Source organism: Nicotiana tabacum, chromosome 17 (genome assembly GCF_000715075.1).
Source record: "Nicotiana tabacum cultivar K326 chromosome 17, ASM71507v2, whole genome shotgun sequence".
In the NCBI taxonomy this organism is placed as follows: Eukaryota; Viridiplantae; Streptophyta; class Magnoliopsida; order Solanales; family Solanaceae; genus Nicotiana; species Nicotiana tabacum.
In genome coordinates, this window is record NC_134096.1 from 119,087,454 (window position 1) to 119,107,672 (window position 20,219).

The window sequence follows — 20,219 nt, forward strand, 5'->3', positions numbered from 1 at the left end:
TAGAGAGAAGAGGAAGGAGCTATGGGAGGAACTAGAGCAACAAAGCTCAACATGTCAGCAACCTTGGTTAATATTAGGAGATTTCAATTCTATTCTGAATGTTGAAGATAGAATTGGGGGGAGGGGGGGGGATCCAGTAACTTGGGCAGAAGTTGTGAATTTTCAGCATTGCATGGACACATGTGGTCTAATTGAGCTTCCTCAACAAGGATAAAAATATACTTGGAATTATAGAAGTGGTGATCATAGAATATTCTCAAAAATAGATTGGATGTTCATTAATGAAGTCTGGCTAAACACTATGCCTGCATGTAGAGCAACCTTCCTACCTGAAGGCATTAGTGATCATTGCCCAGTTAAAGTGATGTTAAATAAGAGCAACTTCAGAAGGGGGATCCAGTAACTTGGGCAGAAGTTGTGAATTTTCATCATTGCATGGACACATGTGGTCTAATTGAGCTTCCTCAACAAGGATAAAAATATGCTTGGAATTATAGAAGTGGTGATCATATAATATTCTCAAAAATAGATTGGATGTTCATTAATGAAGTCTGGCTAAACACTATGCGTGCATATAGAGCAACCTTCCTACCTGAAGGCATCAGTGATCATTGCCCAGCTAAAGTGATGTTAAATAAGAGCAACTTCAGAAGGAGGAGAGCATTCAATTATAGCAATATTTGGTCATAACACCCCTTATTTCTTTCTAAGGTTAAGGAAGTATGGGATGCACAAATTGATGGTTGCAGAATGTATCAAGTAGTGCAGAAATTGAAACAGTTGAAAAGGAAGTTGAAAGAGTTGAATAAGCAACAATTCAGTAGCATAGTTGTTACACCCCATATTTTCGTACATAAAAGTACGCCATGAGTAAATTGATATAAGCTCGGAAATGAGATTATTTTTGAGGTTATAAGTATTATGCTATTTCAAACAAGTGATAAGTAAATTCGTGAAGGTTAGAGGGTAAACGAATCAAAGAAAATAAATTTTGTCGAAGTTTAATATTTTGGGATAAAATACGGTCCGAGCTATAATATCCGGTATTTATGGACTAGTGCCATAAAAGATACCACATGACCATAATAGTAAGGTGTGTTAAAAAGTGAGTAGTATTTTAAATAATTTGAGATAATTCTTAATTATGTGAATAATTGGTTAATTATTGATTAATGGAGGAATTAACAAGTTAATTATTAATTAGTGGTTGATTATCTAAAGTCTTTGGATAAAGACCAAGCCAAAAATGTGGCAGCCCCCATTCCAAGAGTTGTGACTCCTATATTAGGAATGAAAGGTGACACTTGAAGAACTTAAGTGACACTAAGCTAGACATGTGGGGTCCACCTAATAATTAAGGATAAATTTCCAAATTCAACATTATCTTCAAATCTCTTAAGAAAAGAACACAATAACGTTCTTTCTAAGAGAGCTCAACCAAGCATTCCATTTTCATGTAACATTATTCCTAAACTCTTAAAAAACAGCAAGTTTTCCATTACACAATATTGATTCTAAAGCTCTTGAGAAAGGGTTTCGACAAAGATGATTTTGCAATAGCAACGTTATTGCTTTGAGCATTTCATACGGATTGTTCCCTATTTCAATCTCGCCATTACGTGTTTCATCACAATTAATGTGTGTTAGAGGGATTGTCAAGTGAATCGACTCAGGTATGTTAAGGCTATCCCTTATTTCTTTTGGCATGATCTATACAACACAAACGAAACGAGCAAATGCAGAATTCCCATAAATGACTCTATTCATAGAAGTATTAGAGATGCATATGTTCTTGAATTCTCATATGTCTCATTGTTCTATCGTCTATTCATGGGTCTCAGAAAATACATATTTGGTAAAGTTTATCCGAAAGGCATATTGATTTTATGGCATTCCGAGAAATCTTATTAACGTATTTCTTATGCATTTCATGCATTTATACATGTACATTTACCCATGACCAGATGGCGTTATGTACGCGTATATATGTATATTATATGTATATGAGATATGGGAAAAGGTTACGACGTTATATATGCACCACCACCTGATCAGCTGGTATACGTTGATGATTTTTCCCACAGTGGCCGAGATGATATGATGGGATGCCCTCAGAGGCTTGATGATGTTATGAATACATGTACCTATGCACGACATGACATTCATACGCATGTATTTCATGATTTACAGAGTTATTCAGACTTACATGTCGAGTCTTTTACTCCATGTTTCTCTCATGTCTATTATTTACTGATTTTTATTCCTTACATACTCGGTACATTATTTGTACTGATGTCCCTTTTGCCCGGGGAAGTTGCGTTTCATGCCCGCAGGTCCTGATAGACAGGTCGAGAGTCCTCCAAGTAGGCTATCAGCTCAGCGGAAGATGTTGGTGCGCTCCATTTGCTCCAGAGTTGCTTATTTGGTCAGTATAATTAGGACATGTATGGATTGGTAAGACGGGGCTCAGTCCCGACCTTTATGATACTTATGTACTCTTAGAGGCTTGTAGACAGATGTCATGTATACAAATACTTGTATGGCCTTGTCGGCCTATATTTTGAGTTTATAAATGATCATGTTAGCCTATTAGGCCCGTAAGTCACGCGTATATGATGATGTAATAAGAAAGATACGTTACGTTGGTACTCGATTGAGTAAGGTACCGGGTTTCCGTTGCGGCCCATCGGTTTGGGTCGTGACAATAGTGAAGGAAGCAGATGATGATAAAGTATTACTGAAGAAAGCTCAGACTCTATTGCAACTTGATCCTTTAAATGCACAACTCCAGGAGGATGAGGAGATTAAATTCTAAAAGTTTAAGCAATCTTCATACTTAGCAGAGATGTTCTTGCAACAAAAAAGTAAAGCTACTTGGATAAAGCTTGGAGATGATAACACTAAATATTTTTTCTCAGTTATAAAACATAGGAAGCTGCAGTAGGCAATCACTCAGATGAAGGATCAATATGAAAACTGGCAGACTGAACAAGAAGCTATTGTTAATATATTTGTGGAGTATTATAATGATCTATTAGGAGGGAAGCAGTCTGATAGATTGAAAACTTCCATTGGCATTCTCAACAATGGGCCAACATTATCAGTGGAACAACAAATTGATCTAATTAAGCCTTACTTTGAAATGGAAGTGAATCAAGCTATGTTCAAAATTGATAGCAATAAAAGCCCGGGGCCAGATGGCTATGGAAATGGCTTTTTCAAATCAACATGGAACATTATAGGGAAGGACATCATAGAGGCAGTATTGACATTCCTCAACAATGGAAGGCTGTTGAGGCAAATCAACACTACCAATATTGCACTGATCCCAAAGGTAAAGGTTCCTGAAAGTGCCAGCCAGTACAGACCCATTACCTATTGTAATATTCTGTACAAATGTAATCCAAATTACTCTGTAGTAGGCTGAAGGTTGATGTCAATGCAATTGTGGCAGAGAATCAATGAGCATTTGTGCAAGGGAGATATATGGTTCATAATGTGCTTATATGTCATGATTTGTTGAGGAACTATAATAAACAGACATAACCTAGATGTTTGATGAAAATTTACCTAAGGAAAGCTTATGATATGGTTAGTTGGGATTTTGTTGAAGAAGCACTCAAAGGGTATAAGTTTCCTGCCAAGTTCATAAGTCTGATTATGATTTGTGTTACATCTCCTAAGTATACAATAAGAGTTAATGGTGAAGGTTATGGATTCTTTGACGGAAAGAGAGGTCTAAGACAGGGGGATCCAATGTCCCCCTTGTTATTTGTACTAGCCATGGAGTACCTCTCTAGAACACTGAAATAATTGAGTGAATTGTCAGACTTCAAATTCCATCCCATGTGCAAACAAATAAAGCTGACACACCTGATATTTACAGACGACCTCATGATCTTTTGTAAAGGAGCTCTTGCACCAGTAGCAAAAGTAATGGAAGACTTATCTCATTTTAGTAAGGTTACAGGGTTGATGGCAAATTTGGATAAGTCCAGTATTTTTCTAGCTGGAGTGGATGATCAAATGAAGGAAGATCTAGTGCAACAAACTGGATTCATGTTAGGTGCATTTTCTATAAGATATTTGGGCTTACCTCTATCATCAAGGAAGTGGAACAAGATGGAATGTCACCAACTTATTGAGAAGATAACAAGCAGAATCAGTATAGTTTACTCCAAGCAATTGTCCTAGCTGGGAGGCTACAGGTAGTTACATCAGTCCTATTCTCTCTGCACAGCTTTTGGGGAGAAACTTTCATACTTCCACAAAGTGTGCTAAAGGAGGTAGACAAGAAATATAGGGAGTACTTGTGGGACAATACTGAAGGTAAGAGGAAAATATCACATGTAGCTTGGAAAAAAATATGTTGTCCAAAGAAGTTTGGTAGGTTGAATATCAAAGGGAGTAGGCTGTGGAATATTGCTTATGCCGGGAAATTATTCTGGCAACTAGCAAATAAAAGAGATTCATTGTGGGTGAAATGGGAGCATGGGATTTATATGAGGAATAATACTGATATTTGGAATCACCAACCTCCCAATGATTGCAGTTGGTATTGGAAGAAGATCACCACCTTAAAAATGGTGATGCAAGATTGGTACCAACAAGGGAGCTACATCCTAGATCCTCAAGGGGCTTACTCCATATCTAGAAGTTATAATAAGTTGTTAGGGCCACTAAGCGGAATGAGGAACGCTGAACTAATATGGAGCTCCATTTCACAATCAAAACACAGGTTTATAACCTGGTTAGCTGTGCAGGACAGATTATTAACGAAAGAAAGATTGAAGAGATTACAGATTTATGTTGAACATGATCAATGCTGTCTATGTGATCAAATGTTGGAGGAATCATCTCGACATCTCTTTACAGACTGTATCTGGATAAGAAAACTTAAAGCAGAATTAGCATGCTGGACATGAATCCAAATCCCTGAAGGTGATGTGAAGCAGACTTTTGATAGAATAAAGAATCGACACTGGCAGCAATTCAAAAAAGAGATAGTAGCAGCTATATGGAGTGCAGGAATATACCATACTTGGAAAGTTAGGAACTGAAAACTGTTTAGGGACACACTATTAATATAGACATGATAGTAGTAAAGATTAAGAAGAAGTTTATAGATAGAATAGAACAAATTAGGATGTCCAAGAAAGCACATTGTTATAGGAGATTGATTCAGAAAATTCTTTTATAGCTAGCTATGTTGGAGGCCTACATTACATAGTACCCTTTATGGAAGGTGGCTATTGGATTTAGGCTGGGGCGGATCTATGTATACGGTTCGGGGTGGTACGCCACCCGCAAGTTTTGGCGAAACTCTCTCTCTCTCTCTCTCTCTCTCTCTCTCTCTCTCTCTCTCTCTCTCTCTCTCTCTCTCTCTATATATATATATATATATATATATATATATATATATAAATACGTATAAGAAATATGATATATATTTAAAGTGTCACCCATAGAACAAAAGTGGCAAAGGTGCCAGTGGCAAAGGTCTACCTTTTCCTTCAGCAGGGCAAGAGTTCGAATCCAAGCGGGAGCAAATAGTTTTTTGGCTTGCATTCAGTTGCAATTTAAGGAGATTAGGTACACTACACAACACACACTTCTATATTTTAAATGTTTGACTTTTTTGTTTGTTTGTTTAAGTATAAACAAATAAGATAAAATATTAATAAAAGTATTCTTTATAGAGTATTTTCTTATAATTAATACTCCTAATAGAAAGTTAAAATCCTTTTTAGGATCTTTTCCAAATCCCAATTTTCAAAACTCTCCAGTAAAACAAAGCCTCAATTCCCCAAGCCCCTTACGCCATTTTCCCCAATCCCTTTCTCGTTGCTTCATGCCACTGCTTCTGCTTCTCTGTTAGCTTTTATTCTGCTTTACCTCTGCTGCTCTGCGGATACTTCACACCTTCATTGCTCACTAGTCATTGCTCTACGCCCACCATTGTAAAGTTTTCTCACCTCCTCCTGTTTATTTCTTAATCCTTTGTGGCTATTTTTTTCCCATCAAATATATGTTCTTGCTCTGTTTTTATTTTATATTTAGTTGGATTTTAGTGTTCTTGCTAAACTTTATTGTCACTGTTTTAATTTTTTTTGTTATGTATTTCTTTGGTTGTGTTTGAAAATCAAATGCCTCTTAAATGGTTTCACCGTAAAATTTAGTATCGTGGCAAAAAGAGAAAGAACATCCCAAATAATTTTGATCAAGAAAAATTCAAAATTAACTCTATTTTAACAACGACAAAAATATTAGGGAAGGTTGAGTTATTTAAAATAACTAAACTTATTGATGGTATGAACTAGTAGAAATCATTCTATATTTCATAGTGAGCTACAGAGAAAGCTTTCTCACTAGAATTAACTTCTATTTTATAGGAATTGAATTGAGATGGATAAATTTGTCACGAGGTTGGAACATTCTCAACCAAGTCCTAGTTGTCAATCCTTGATCTAAGTGAATGCCAATCTTTCCTATCTTATAAACGAACTCAATTTGGGGTCACTTAAAGGCGATCCAGGAGAAAGAATACCTATTGCTGACTATAACCCTAGAATATGAGATGAAGTAAGGAAACATTACATTCAACAAGGTCCTTGTCAACTTTCCAAGCATCAATTTCCCAAAACTCAAATAGGAGGAAGAATGCGTCAATTTCTTCCAAGTTGGTTCAATGCTCAATTTTCTAAATGATTGGAGTATATTATGAAGAAAGATGCGGTATTTTTCTTATGTTGTTATTTGTTCAAAAATAAATTTATTCATGGAAGTGGGGTAAATTTTATACAAAAAATAGTTTTAGGACTTAGAATAAGGGTCTTGAAAGATTGCGTTTGCATGTTGGTGATGTTAATAGTGTCCATGATAAATGTTTCAAGAAGATGCTAGATTTATCAAATCATCATCAATCAATTCAAGTTATTTTTGATAAGCACTCCGAGAAGTTGAAAAGTGAGTATCGAATGCGTTTAGAATATCAATTGATATGGCAAGACTTCTATTGTTGTATGGATCGTCTTTTAGGGGTCATGACGAAAGTAAATCTTCAACAAATCAAGGCCTCTTTCTAAGTAATGATGTCATTATTGATCGTTTTCAAAATATGAAAGCCCGTCGAGGACAATTGTAAATAGATTGTGTATGATATTAAAAATATTGTTGGAAGTTTTATGCTTTGCGTCAATTAGTTATAGTTATTATATTTCCTTTCGTTTGATCTATTGTCTATATAAATAAAAAGGATGAATAACCCGAACCAGACGCCCGAGTTGATCAAATCGATTAGTTGGCACCCATAACCCCTAAATCCTGGATCCGCCTCTGGATTTAGATACTCTTTAGGTGTAATGGAGTTTGTTGTTAATAGTAGTATTTACATTGTTACCAATAAAAAAAAAATTTAGGTTGCACTTTTCACCATGCAACAACCATCAGTCAAATGTATCGAGGTACCTCGATATGGAACTTGTACAATTCAGATAGGCTATATTTCCGGAAAGGCAAAGGGTAAGTGTATTCGAACAAGTTCTCAACGACGGTTCTTATTGGAGTCAAATTCGAGTGTCTTTATCGTAACAAATAAGAATCGTCAATCTCATGCAAAAAATTTGTATGTCCTTTCAACTTTATCTTATGCCGTTGGAATTCCATGTTTTCACAAATAACATTCTATAACCCAAACCCATCGTAAGTTGATCATCTTATCTTTTCTGAAGGGAATTTGGGGTATTTTCATAAGGTCAAGATGAATTCTTTGCTGTTTAAAGAAAGAAATAAACATATTCATAATTAATTAGTTTGTCTTTTTTTTTTTTGCGTGTGAGAATTCCAATTGCAGTTTCATGAACTAGCATTTATTAAGAGTATAAAAAAGTGCAACTTTTCTCTATTCCTAAACGGCTAAACGTACTTAGTAAGTTTTTATTAAAAAGAAAAAAAAAGATTAAAGGAAAATACAAAAGCAGAGTGTTTACCTAATTGTAGTCAGTTTTTCTTTTTTTTAATTTATAACTATGTGTTTCATAGCTTGACAAAAAGATAATGGCCATTCAGTCAACTTTGTGAAGAGATGACAAAGGGAAGTCTCTAGTAAATTATCTAGATCACTTCAATAGAAATTATTCCCTAGAAATTTTGAGTTCCTAAATACTGATGATGTGAATTCCATGACGTTAGCATCCTAAAGTCATTCTAGTGTTATCTATATGGAATCTAATGCAAAATTATTTTAGCCACAACCTTCAACTTCATTTTATGGTGTTTAAATTCCAAATGTTGAAGAATAGGATTCCATAACACATGTTTTTATCAAACATCAGAATAAGATTCATACCAATGCCAGCTTCAAATAAATGCCAATCTTGTTAAAGAAGGATTAAAGAAACTATTTCCTGAACTAAAAACAAGAGAAAGTTCTTTCTTAATTAATAAGTAGCCTTTACTTCATGTTGTGCATGATAGATGACCGTTCCATCTGGTTAGCTTTCTGATGTGGGGTTATTTCAGAACTCTCACTAATCTTTTGTGCAAACTTTCACTATTAAAAGTGCCCTTGTCTTTATTTGATAAGCTTTATCAATAAAAGTAGCCTTGTCTTAATTTGGAATTCAATCCTCAGAACTCATATACTAGTAGATATATAACTTTGATCATGCCAAGCCTTTCATTATGCTTTATCACAATTATTTTTCTACTTGGAAAGGTCCAAGGAAGACTTCTAAGGATAAATTCTTCCAACCAATTGATCTCAGATGGAATTGATGATCGACTTAACAATCAAGAATATGGACAACACTTGCTTTCTTCAGGCAAAATATGTCAGCAGTTGTATGGTATTTTTCCATGTGCAAACAGCATAGGAGGTTACATTTTCTTGATAGTAGTATACCAGTACTTACTGATTACAGGAGAAAGACTGGTCTCAAGAGGAAGCAAGGCACTCTTCAATATTCTTCGCACTGGCATTTTTGGTGCCACTATTTTTCAAATCTTGAAGACTTTTCCCAGGATTGTCATGTTCATTGGTAACTTTCAACCTTTCTGTCTCCCTTTAATTTAACTGCTTTAAGATATTAACAAACCTGGAGTTTGAATTTTGGTTCAGTTGTCTAGTTTCATAGGTCCTATAGTACCAAGTTTAGCACAAAGTTTAGCTTGCTTTCTCAATCTGCATGCAATAGATGAATAGAGATCATGTACAATACACTTATTATTTTTGAATATCTTATTTCCTATCAGAATAAACATAGATCTAATCAGCTACTTAAGACACATAGGTATCCTCGGTAGAGTTGGTTAGTTCCCTCTCCTTCAAAGACAGGAAAAGCTGTTAAAGTCGTTGAACATTAATTCAGTTTAAGGACAAATAGTCAGTGAATCAACAAAATCGAGTTGTTTGCAAGATAAAGAATATTCGACAGTCTTTTGGATAAGTCCTCCTAACTAGTACTAATCTAACTAAGAGTGCTATGTTAGACCAGCTTCTGTGAGTAATCCAGTGCTAAAGAAGAAGGTTAAGAAAAAGCAAGCCTTCACATCCAAAACTGAAAAAACATCAGTTGGAGAATCGTTTACATGGAAATGGAAATAGAAAGCAACATACCTGAACAAAATGGACTGATCCAAATGGTACTTTCTTTTTGTAGCATCTGGAGTTTCAGCAAGTAAAGAGAAAGCTCAGAATCAAATATCTTCAGGAATTAGCACTACAGTTGGAGCCACAGTCTTCAATCTTACTTTAATGTGGGGAATATGTGTGATATTTGGCACTAAAGACATGACAGAAAAATCAGCTGCAGAATCTTCTTCACCTTCCAAAAGTTTCAAGGGCCTAAGTGGTATTTCTTTCTTGAATTTAAGTTACTGAATTCGATCGTATGTGAGAAGTTTTTATTGGAGTCTATGCTGAAATTTATACTTTACAGAAACTGGGGTTACAATTGACCCAAAAACAAGTAAAACAGCTGGAATCATGCTCCTTTCCTTGATCCCATTTGCACTAGTTCAGCCAGTCACTGCTTTCAACTCATTCTTTGCAAGGCGTATTCTAATTTTCATCACGCTTTTGGTATCAGTCATGCTTTTGCTGTCATACTTTCTTTATCAGGTAATCAAAATTTTCTGCTAATTGGTACTAATATTCTATCATCTGTTGATACTTACATTAATTACGTAGAATATAAAAACATATTGTAAAACTTTGAAAACAATGGCATCTTTTTGAGAAAAAACGTTTCATATGCAGAGTTGGATACTGGATTTAGAGTTAGTAGGTTTAGATCGGAAGTTATGTCATTATGTACACTAGTTTATTTTTTTCACCGGAAACTACATATATGGTTCGAGTTGGAGATTAGGTCACACCTATTGCAAAATGCTGGATCCACCTTTGTTCACATGTCGTATTGAACGAATTTCATACTCATGCATATATCCTAGTTGAAGGCCTGATCAGGATTCTTGTATCACTCTTAATTTGTGTTTTTTCCCCAGATTTTTGATCCTTGGATGCAAGAAAGAAGTTTAGAATATTCCAAATATGAGAATTTGCTAGCAGGATTTCTGCATCATGTACAGAGGCATGCAAGAGGGAAGCTCATTAATGAAGAAGGGCAACCTGATATTGATGTCATCAAAAGGTAATGATAGATCCTTGAAAGAAAAAAAAAATTAAAGATGTCTCTTTGCAATGAAGCTAATAAGACTAAAAAGGATAGCCCGGTGCACCAAGCTCCCGTTATGCGCGGGGTCCGGGGATCGGAAGGGCCGGACCACAAGGGCCTATTGTACGCAGTCTTACGCTGCATTTTTGCAAGAGGTTGTTTCCACGGCTCGAACCCGTGACCTCTTGGTCACATGGCAGTAACTTTATCAGTTACACCAGGGCTCCCTTCAAATGCAATGAAGCTAATAAGACTGATTATTCTTTTTCAGATTATTCCTAGAGACTGATAAAGATGCCAACAAATGCCTAACACTAGCCGAATTGGAGAATCTAACACTTGATATTCAATCAGGGAAAGTTAAGGTGGACAAAGATTATGCTATTACTAAGATATTGAATTCTTTTGATCAAAACAACGACAAAATAATCGACGAGGATGAGTTTGTAGAAGGATGCAAAAGATGGATAGAAGAAGCAAAGCAGTTAGCTCAAAGTGATGATTCAAATTCTAAAAAGATTTTACGCAAGGCAAGTAAATTTTTACTGAAAATTATCCGAGTTTTTGTCTATTTTCCCTAAGGTCTGAGCAGAAAGTGGAGCAAGCATTTTTACAGTGACCTCATTAGATAACTACGCATAATTTCCTCAACAGGTTGTTGAGCAATTTACTAAAAAACAAAGGGATGAAATTGCTGAGATTGAGCATATAATGGCAAGAATTTTGAAGCATGTTCAAACCCAAGCATTAGAAGCTGGACACCTTGTCAATGATGATGGAAGCCCCAATATTGAACGGATTAAAGAGTAACTTACTCTTCTTCACTCAATACCCCACTCCAACTCATTTAAAAAAAATGTCATAATAAATTACATCAATAGTGTAAAAATGCCTTATACTATCAACGTATAAAAGTTAAATCCACAAATAAAAGATTTAGATCTTCCTATAGCTGATCATCTCTGGTTACATTATGGCAGAATCTTCCACCAGTATGACTTTGATAGGAATAACGTCATAACAAAACCTGAATTGGAAGAGCTAATAGGTTCAGTCAAGTTTGGAGAAGTTGAAATCAATCGCGATGACTCAGTTAAGAAAGTGTTGAGGGATTTTGATAAAGATGGTAATAACATGATCGACGAACATGAATTTGTCCATGGGATGACAAAATGGCTCAACGAGGCCGTTAAAGTGACTAATTGCCCTGACAAGAAAAGGGCCATTGATGAATATGACAAGGTAAAATAGCATTGCTCTCTCAAAAAATTTGATTTAAAGAAAATGCTTCTTACACAGTTGACTAATGTAAGCACTGTGTGGCTTTGTTTTATAGATTAAGTGGAGTGAAGTTGACAAGTTAGTCTATGAGGTGGAAAAGGATGGAGAAATCAAGTATAAGTTGTTGACATGGGCATTTAACAAGGCTATGCTTCAAGTTTTATTGGGGATTGCAATACTGACTTTATGTGCAAAACCTCTTGTGATTAGTATAGAAGATTTATCAGATGCTATGGGGATGCCTTCTTTCCTTATCCCTTTTGTTATGGTACCTCTAGCTCTAAATGCAAGAATGGCAATAGCAGCAATATTTCCAGCAAGTCAGAAGAGTTCAAAAACTGCATCTTTGACATTCTCAGAGGTGGTTTAACTCTCTTCACTCTCTCACAATGATCTTTTCAAACATTCTATCTATTAAAAATTTTGATCTATTGTATAGTTTCTAAATATGTAATTAAAAAAAAAAAGGCAGTCCGGTGCACTAAACTCCTGCTATGATAAAAAAAGTTTGATTTTTCTAAATGTGTGATTGTTACTCACAGATATATGGAGGAGTGATCATGAACAATATCATGGGCATGACAACACTTTTGGCAGCTGTGTTTATAAAGGACCTAAGATGGGATTATTCAGCAGAAGTGCTAATAGTTTTGGTGGTTTGCTCTGTAGTTGGACTTCTTGCATTTTTCACCACTACATATCCACTTTGGACTTGCCTCTTAGCATTTTCTCTATACCCTTTCTCTGTGTTGCTCTTTTACCTTCTTGAATGTGTATTTGGTTGGGCCTAAGTGGTAATCATAATACCACCAATACAACCCTAGTCCATACCAATCCTCTCAGCTCGAAAGGAAAAATAAATAAGAGGGATATTTTTCTTCTTTTTTCTTGAGGACTTGTACAAGCTTTTGAGTGAAAAAAAAAATCATCATTTCATATCAATCATGATAATTTCCCCCTCATTTGGTGCGTTTGATTCGATTTTATGAATGGAAAAATGATATTGCATGGTCGCTCTTAAAATAAGAGCCAAAAAAATGTATATATATTTCTGTATGTTATATACAAAAAGTATATAAATTTTATATACTTTTGCGACTATCGGATATAAATAATTTCGGCCGTGGAATAAAAGTGATTTGCCCCTTTTATGAATTGGCATGTTTTGAAACTAAATAGGAGCTAGCGACAGAGGGTTGAGAGAGAGAGCGCGCGCGAGCGAAGGGGCCAACATGAACCAAAAAGAGAGAAAGAGCAACCCTAAAAGAGTGGTCGAACAAGGCCAATGAGAAAACAATAATGTCTTACAAGACATCGTATGTCTCGCCAACACAAAGTGAGGGTTCCGCTTATTATAATACTAGTATCTTGGTCACGTGTATTCCAAGTTATTTTTTTCAAAATTTTGAATAATCACTTGAGATTATTGGAATATGTTTTTGAATAACGAATAAACCAAAGGACTTTATATAGCTGATGAAATTAAATAATTTGTCATTAATATTTAATTAAATACAAATAATAAGATAGAAATAAGATTAACCTCCAGTTAAGAAAATAAGGATAAAAAGATAGAAAAGATAAATACATTACTTGGCCTAGAAGATGTCTTACATCACCTCTCTATAGATCAAAGCTATGTATATACAAGCATTGAAGCGTTTAATACCAATACACTCTCAATAATCTTTGAAGTATATCTCTTCTCTATAAAAACTTTGTTTTCAAAGGATGTTTGTCAACATGATCAAACTTGTAAATTGATAAGAAATTATGGCTTTGACTCCCTAGCTGGCGGCAGACCTTGTATATTGTATTTCTTTGTGGCCTTAAAATAAATGGCATGCATCAATACATATTATTCTTAATAAACATTAACGATTGGAATGTTGCTTTGAATGAGAGTGAAAAAAAATATTCGAAAAAAAGCTTAATGCATGCATGTGCAAACACCTAATGAAACGGAAAAAAAAAAAAAGAAATTTAATGCAAATACATGAAATCAAATGCCAATTAAACATGAAGCTTTGTCCCTTCAGAAGAAATTACCCGTAGACATTAGACTATTATCTGAAGAGCCAGACAAACAAAGTTTTTAATGACCAGAATGTGTACGGTCAAAACCGATTCTCAATCATAAAGACCGGTCGAGACAATGACATTTCAATCGAAGCGTATCCACATGGCAAACTCGGACGAATTCCGAAGTAGAGACGTCGAGCTTCGAGCTATAAGACCAATCAACGGCAAAACTTGATATCATTATCGAGCCCGCGTCCGAATCGGATTACGGGGCAACGCCGACCGACACAGGCCCCGAATATCGATGCTCCAAGGCAGAACTGTGCTCGAACTAAGACTAGGGATTCAATCTAGCACCGAGCTCGAGTCAGTGCCAAGCTCGCAGACAAGAGTCGTTACAACCGTACCAAGGGAGAGAATCTTGGCGAGAATCAAGGGAGAGACAAACCATCATGGGTTCTCCACTATATGTATTATTTTATTATGTTGTTATAGATAAAGTAGTGACTCTCTACTATAAAAAGGGAGATAGACTACAATAGAGAGGGGTCCTCAAAGAAATACATTAAGATTTCATTGTGCTTGTTCTCCTAATATTTTCGGGTCTTCCCGTCCATCATTCCCATTTCATAGCAAAAAATACCTGTATTGTCATTTTGTATCAAAGAAATTTGCATACCCTTAGAACCATATCTAAATTTAACATTATCCGATTTTTTGGGTAAAACAGTTTGGCGCCTACCGTGGGGCTAAGGGTAACAGTGATTGTTTGATATAAATCTACAGTACATTCCAGCTTACAACTTCGAATCAGCAATGGCTCTACCTATCGACCTCGAAGCCGGCCTTCAAGATGAAACCAACAACTTGGTGCCCGAGGCCGGAAGGCTACCTGACAACGGCAACGAGGCTCGAATCGAAGAACCCGAAATTCGAGCCGAAGTACCGCTGGATATCAATTCTCAAATAGTTCTAGAAGCGAATCAGCGTTCTGAACCGGAAAGAAGCGTTCAGAGCGGTGCTCGATCCATAGCCCGAGACACCTACAGCACGGGGGAAATCGGGGTCAGCTTGCGTATGATTTTCGAAATGTTACAAGCCCAACAAGCAGCGATAGCTCATTTGCAGAGCCGAACTCATATGCAAAGCGGGCCGAACTCCAATCCGCTTCTTCGAGAAGTCACCCCCAGAACGGAACCCGCTGTAGTGAAATCAAATGAGCAGGAATCGGGGACCGCTCCTGAAATTGCTAAATTTCTCGAGGAACTCAGAAAGCAAGTCGAAGCCAACGACAAAAAAGTGGAAACATATAACGCTAGGGTCGATCAAATTTCGGGGGCTCCGCCAATGATAAAAGGGCTTGATTCGAAAAAATTCATACAAAAGCCTTTTTCCCTCGAGCGCGGCCCCAAAACCAATCCCCAAAAAATTCTGTATGCCCGAAATTCCCAAATATAACGGTACGACCGATCCTAACGAACACGTCACCTCCTACACATGTGCCATCAAAGGCAACGATTTGGAGAATGATGAGATCGAATCCGTGTTGTTGAAAAAGTTCGGAGAGACCCTCGCAAAGGGAGCAATGATCTGGTATCACAACTTACCACCAAATTCCATTGATTCTTTTGCCATGTTAGCAGACTCGTTCGTAAAAGCACATGCTGGTGCCATAAATGTTGCAACAAGGAAATCGGACCTCTTCAAAGTAAAACAAAGGGGTAACGAAATGCTGAGGGAATTCGTATCCCGATTTCAAATGGAGCGTATGGACTTGCCACCGGTCACAGACGATTGGGCCGTACAAGCTTTCACCCAAGGACTGAACGGGCTAAGTTCGACAGCATCATGTTGGCTGAAACAAAATTTGATCGAGTACCCAGCAATAACTTGGGCAGATGTACACAACCGGTACCAATCAAAAATCAAGGTCGAAGATGATCAATTGGGAGCTCTGTATGGGCCCGCACGTCAGAACCACACGACCACTAAAAATCAAACCAATAGAGAACAAAGGTCGAACAGAGACCGATACCAACCGTACGACACAGATCGGATGAACAACGGTTCAGCACGTGATACGGTTCGGAACAACCGAAGGATTGATCGGGGGCAAAATTCTCGGGGACTTATGAGCAAGAGCAGCTTTGATAAATATACAGATCCTATAGAAGTCCCTCGACTATCAGAATAGAACTTCAACATTAGTACATCTGCCATCGTATCGGCCATCGGATGCATCAAAGACACCAGATGGCCTCGACCCATGCAAACCAATCCTGCCCAAAGGAATCCCAATCAAATGTGCGAATATCATGGCACCCATGGCCACAGAACGGAAGATTGCAGGCAACTAAGAGAGGAAGTGGCCCGCTTATTTAACAAAGGGCACCTTCGGGAATTTCTGAGCGATAGGGCGAAGAACCATTTTAGAGACAAGGAATTCGGCAAGCAAAACGAGCCAGAAGAACCGTAACACGTCATTCACATGATCGTCGGTGGCGTCGATTCCCCCCAGGGACCGATGCTTAAACGCACTAAAACATCGATTGCGAAGCGATCTCGAACTCAAGATTATACACCCACAAGGACTTTATCCTTCAGTGATGAAGATACAGAGGGAATCATCCAACCCCATAACGATGCACTGGTAATATCCGTACTCATGAATAAAACTAAGATTAAGCGTGTGTTAATTGATCCAAGTAGCTCGGCCAATATCATCAGATCGAGGGTCGTAGAACAGCTCGGCCTGCAAGATCAGGTCGTACCCGCAACTCTGGTTCTAAACGGATTCAATATGGCATGTGAAACCACTAAAGGCGAGATTACCCTACCGATAAACGTGGTCGGAACCATCCAGCAAATAAAGTTTCACGTGATCGAAGGTGATATGAAATATAACGCCCTCTTCAGAAGGCCGTGGATCCACAGCATGAGAGCCGTACCCTCGACCCTACACCAGGTCCTCAAATTCCCAACATCGGGAGGTGTCAAAATAGTGTACGGGGAACAACCGGCCGCAAAGGAAATGTTCTCCGTCGAAGAAGCAAAATCAATATCCTCGCCTTCACCGATAAAAGGATCAGGTTCAAAGCAGAGCGCCAGATAGCAATCACAGACATCGGCTTCGACCTAGCCAGGTAAGCAGAACATTGAAGAAGACGATGATGATCGATGGATCCCTCGATCCTTCGTAACCCCTGATGATTTCGATGCCACCAAATTAATAATTGAGGAACTGGAGCAAATCGTACTGATCGAACACTGGCCCGAACGAAAGGTATACCTGGGAACGGGTTTGAGCCCCGAACTCAGGAAGAAACTCATTCAATTTCTTATCAATAACATCGACTGTTTTGCCTGGTCCCATCTAGATATAAGAGGGATCTCGCTGGACATAACGGTGCACCAGTTAAGCTTGAACCCTATGTTCAGACCGGTGAAGCAAAAAAGAAGGCCCCAGTCCGAGGAAAAGCACGCATTCATAAAGGACGAGAGGACCATTTGGCTCATTTGCAGGAAACGTTCAAGATTCTCAGGAAATACAACATGAAGCTCAACCCCGAAAAATGTGCTTTCGGGGTCGGTTCGGGCAAGTTCCTCGGCTTCATGGTCTCAAATCGGGGAATTGAGATCAACCTCGACAAAATCAAGGCCATCGAAGACATCACCATCGTGTACAGCGTGAAAGCTATACAAAGGTTAACAGGAAGAATTGCAGCCTTAGGCCGGTTCATTTCAAGATCATCGGATCGAAGTCACAAATTTTTCTCCCTACTCAAAAAGAAGAACGACTTCGCCTGGACACCGGAATGCCAACAAGCGTTATAGGAATTAAAACGATACCTCTCGAGCCCGCCACTGCTTCATACTCTGAAAGCGGACGAGCAGCTCTACCTGTACTTGGCAGTATCGGAAGTCGCCATAAGCAGCGTCCTAGTTCGAGAAGAGCAAGGTACGCAATTTCCCGTTTATTACGTAAGTCGGACCTTAGGGGAAGCAGAAACTAGGTATCCGCACTTAGAAAAATTGGCACTTGCCCTGGTAAGCGCATCTAGAAAGTTAAGGTCGTACTTTCAATGTCACCCCATAAGCGTATTAACCACCTGCCCACTCCGTAATATTTTACATAGGCCCGAACTATCTGGCCGATTGGCCAAATGGGCCATCAAACTCAGTGGGACCGATATCGAATATCAACCCCGCACGGCCATCAAGTCTCAAATTTTGGCAGACTTCATGGCCGACTTCACGCCAACCCTCATACCCGAAGTCGAAAAGGAACTCCTTTTGAAATCAGGTATATCGTCCGGGGTATGGATCTTTTTTATGGATGGTGCTTCGAATATAAAGGGGTCCGGGTTAGGCATAGTTTTGATACCCCCACGGGTAACGTTATTAGGCAAGCTATTAAAACTATCAGGTTAACTAACAACGAGGCCGAGTATAAAGCCATGATTGCAGGTCTCGAACTAGCTAGAAACTTGGGAGCAAAAGTCATTGAGGCGCACTGTGACTCTTTGCTGGTGGTGAGTCAAGTAAACAAAACCTTCGAAGTCCGAGAAGGTAGGATGCAAAGGTATCTGGACAAACTGCTTATCACCTTACACTATTTCAAATAATGGACCCTACGGCATGTTCCACGAGAACGGAATAATGAGGCCGATGCTCTCGCAAATTTGGGATCGTTGGTCGAGGTAGGTGATTTGAGCTCGGAGACTGTCGTCCAACTTTCAAGATCGGTAATCGAAGATGGGCATGCCGAAATAAATTCTACTAGCTTAACCTGGGATTGGAGAAACAAGTATATTGAATACTTGAAAAACGGAAAGCTCTCTTCAGACCCTAAAGATTCCAGGGCCCTACGGACTAAAGCTGCTCGATTTACGTTAGCTGCGGACGGAACACTATATCGAAGAACATTCGATGGACCGATGGCGGTATGCGTAGGTCCGGGAGATACCAATTACATCCTCCGGGAAGTACACGAGGGCACTTGTGGCAATCACTCTAGTGCCGACACATTAGTTCGAAAAGTGATCAAAGCGGGGTATTATTGGATCGATATGGGCAAAGATGCGAAAGAATTTGTTCGTAAATGTGATAAATGTCAGAGGTTTGCGCCAATGATCCATCAAGCCGGGGAACAACTTCACTCGATCATATCCCCGTGGCCATTCATGAAATGGGGGATGGACATCGTCGGCCCTCTACCGTCGACCCCAAGTAAAGCCAAATTTATTTTATTTATGACTGACTATTTTTCTAAGTGGGTTGAAGCGCAGGCGTTCGAGAAAATAAGAGAGAAAGAAGTTATAGACTTTATTTGGGATCATATCATATGCCGATTCGGGATACCCACCGAAATAGTATGCGACAATGGAAAGCAATTTGTTGGCAGCAAAATCACAAAATTCCTCGAAGATCACAAAATAAGAAGGATATTATCGACACCATACCACCCCAGTGGGAACGGTCAGACCGAATCAACGAACAAGACTATTCTTCAAAACTTGAAGAAGAGATTGAACGACGCGAAGGGAAAATGGAGAGAAATCCTGCCTGAAGTCCTTTGGGAATACCGAACAACGTCAAAATCCAATACATGGGCGACCCCATTCTCCTTAGTATATGGTTCCGAAGCATTGATACCGGTCGAAGTCGGTGAACCTAGTCCCAAATTTTGATTCATGATGGAAGAATCAAATAACGAAGCTATGAACACCAGCCTTGAATTATCGGACGAAGGACGAGAAGCTGCCCTTATCCGATTGGCCGCCCAAAAGCAACGAATCGAAAGGTACTATAATCGAAGAACTAAACTTCGCCATTTCAAGCCCGGGGACTTAGTGTTAAGAAAAGTCACCATCAATACTCGAAATCCAAATGAAGGAAAATTAGGACCAAATTGGGAAGGACCATACCAGGTGCTCGAGAACGTTGGAAAAGGATCATACAGGCTCGGCATCATAAACGGCAAACAGCTATCAAGCAGTTGGAATGTATCACATCTAAAACGGTACTACTGCTAAGGTACGACCTTTCCATATTCATCTAACTAACCCATGCAGAAGTCCGGACAAGAGCTGAAGAAGATCTTTCGATCAAGAGCACGCATTGCACTCTTTTTCCCTTAGACCGGTTTTCTCCCAAATGGGGTTTTCGGCAAGGTTTTTAATAAGGCAACCATCGATCGTGCTGCACTTTCAACAATATCCGAGGCCTCTTTCCGACAGA

General features: G+C 38.4%; 2 protein-coding genes across 2 annotated transcripts; both read left to right on the forward strand.

Moving 5' to 3' along the window:
• The first annotated feature begins 3,588 nt into the window (after positions 1–3,588).
• Positions 3,589–4,925, forward strand: LOC142172073 (uncharacterized). Its single transcript, XM_075235839.1, has 3 exons — positions 3,589–3,736; positions 3,887–4,066; positions 4,150–4,925. Exons 1-3 carry the CDS (start codon positions 3,589–3,591, stop codon positions 4,923–4,925), a joined length of 1,104 nt encoding a protein of 367 aa, XP_075091940.1.
• A 3,434-nt stretch (positions 4,926–8,359) lies between these two features.
• Positions 8,360–12,899, forward strand: LOC107797330 (sodium/calcium exchanger NCL). Its single transcript, XM_075234940.1, has 9 exons — positions 8,360–9,038; positions 9,660–9,851; positions 9,939–10,120; positions 10,507–10,652; positions 10,948–11,206; positions 11,331–11,482; positions 11,657–11,918; positions 12,013–12,318; positions 12,500–12,899. The coding sequence occupies exons 1-9, from the start codon at positions 8,666–8,668 to the stop codon at positions 12,746–12,748; spliced, it is 2,121 nt and encodes a 706-aa protein (XP_075091041.1). The 5' UTR covers positions 8,360–8,665; the 3' UTR covers positions 12,749–12,899.
• The last annotated feature ends 7,320 nt before the right edge of the window (positions 12,900–20,219 follow it).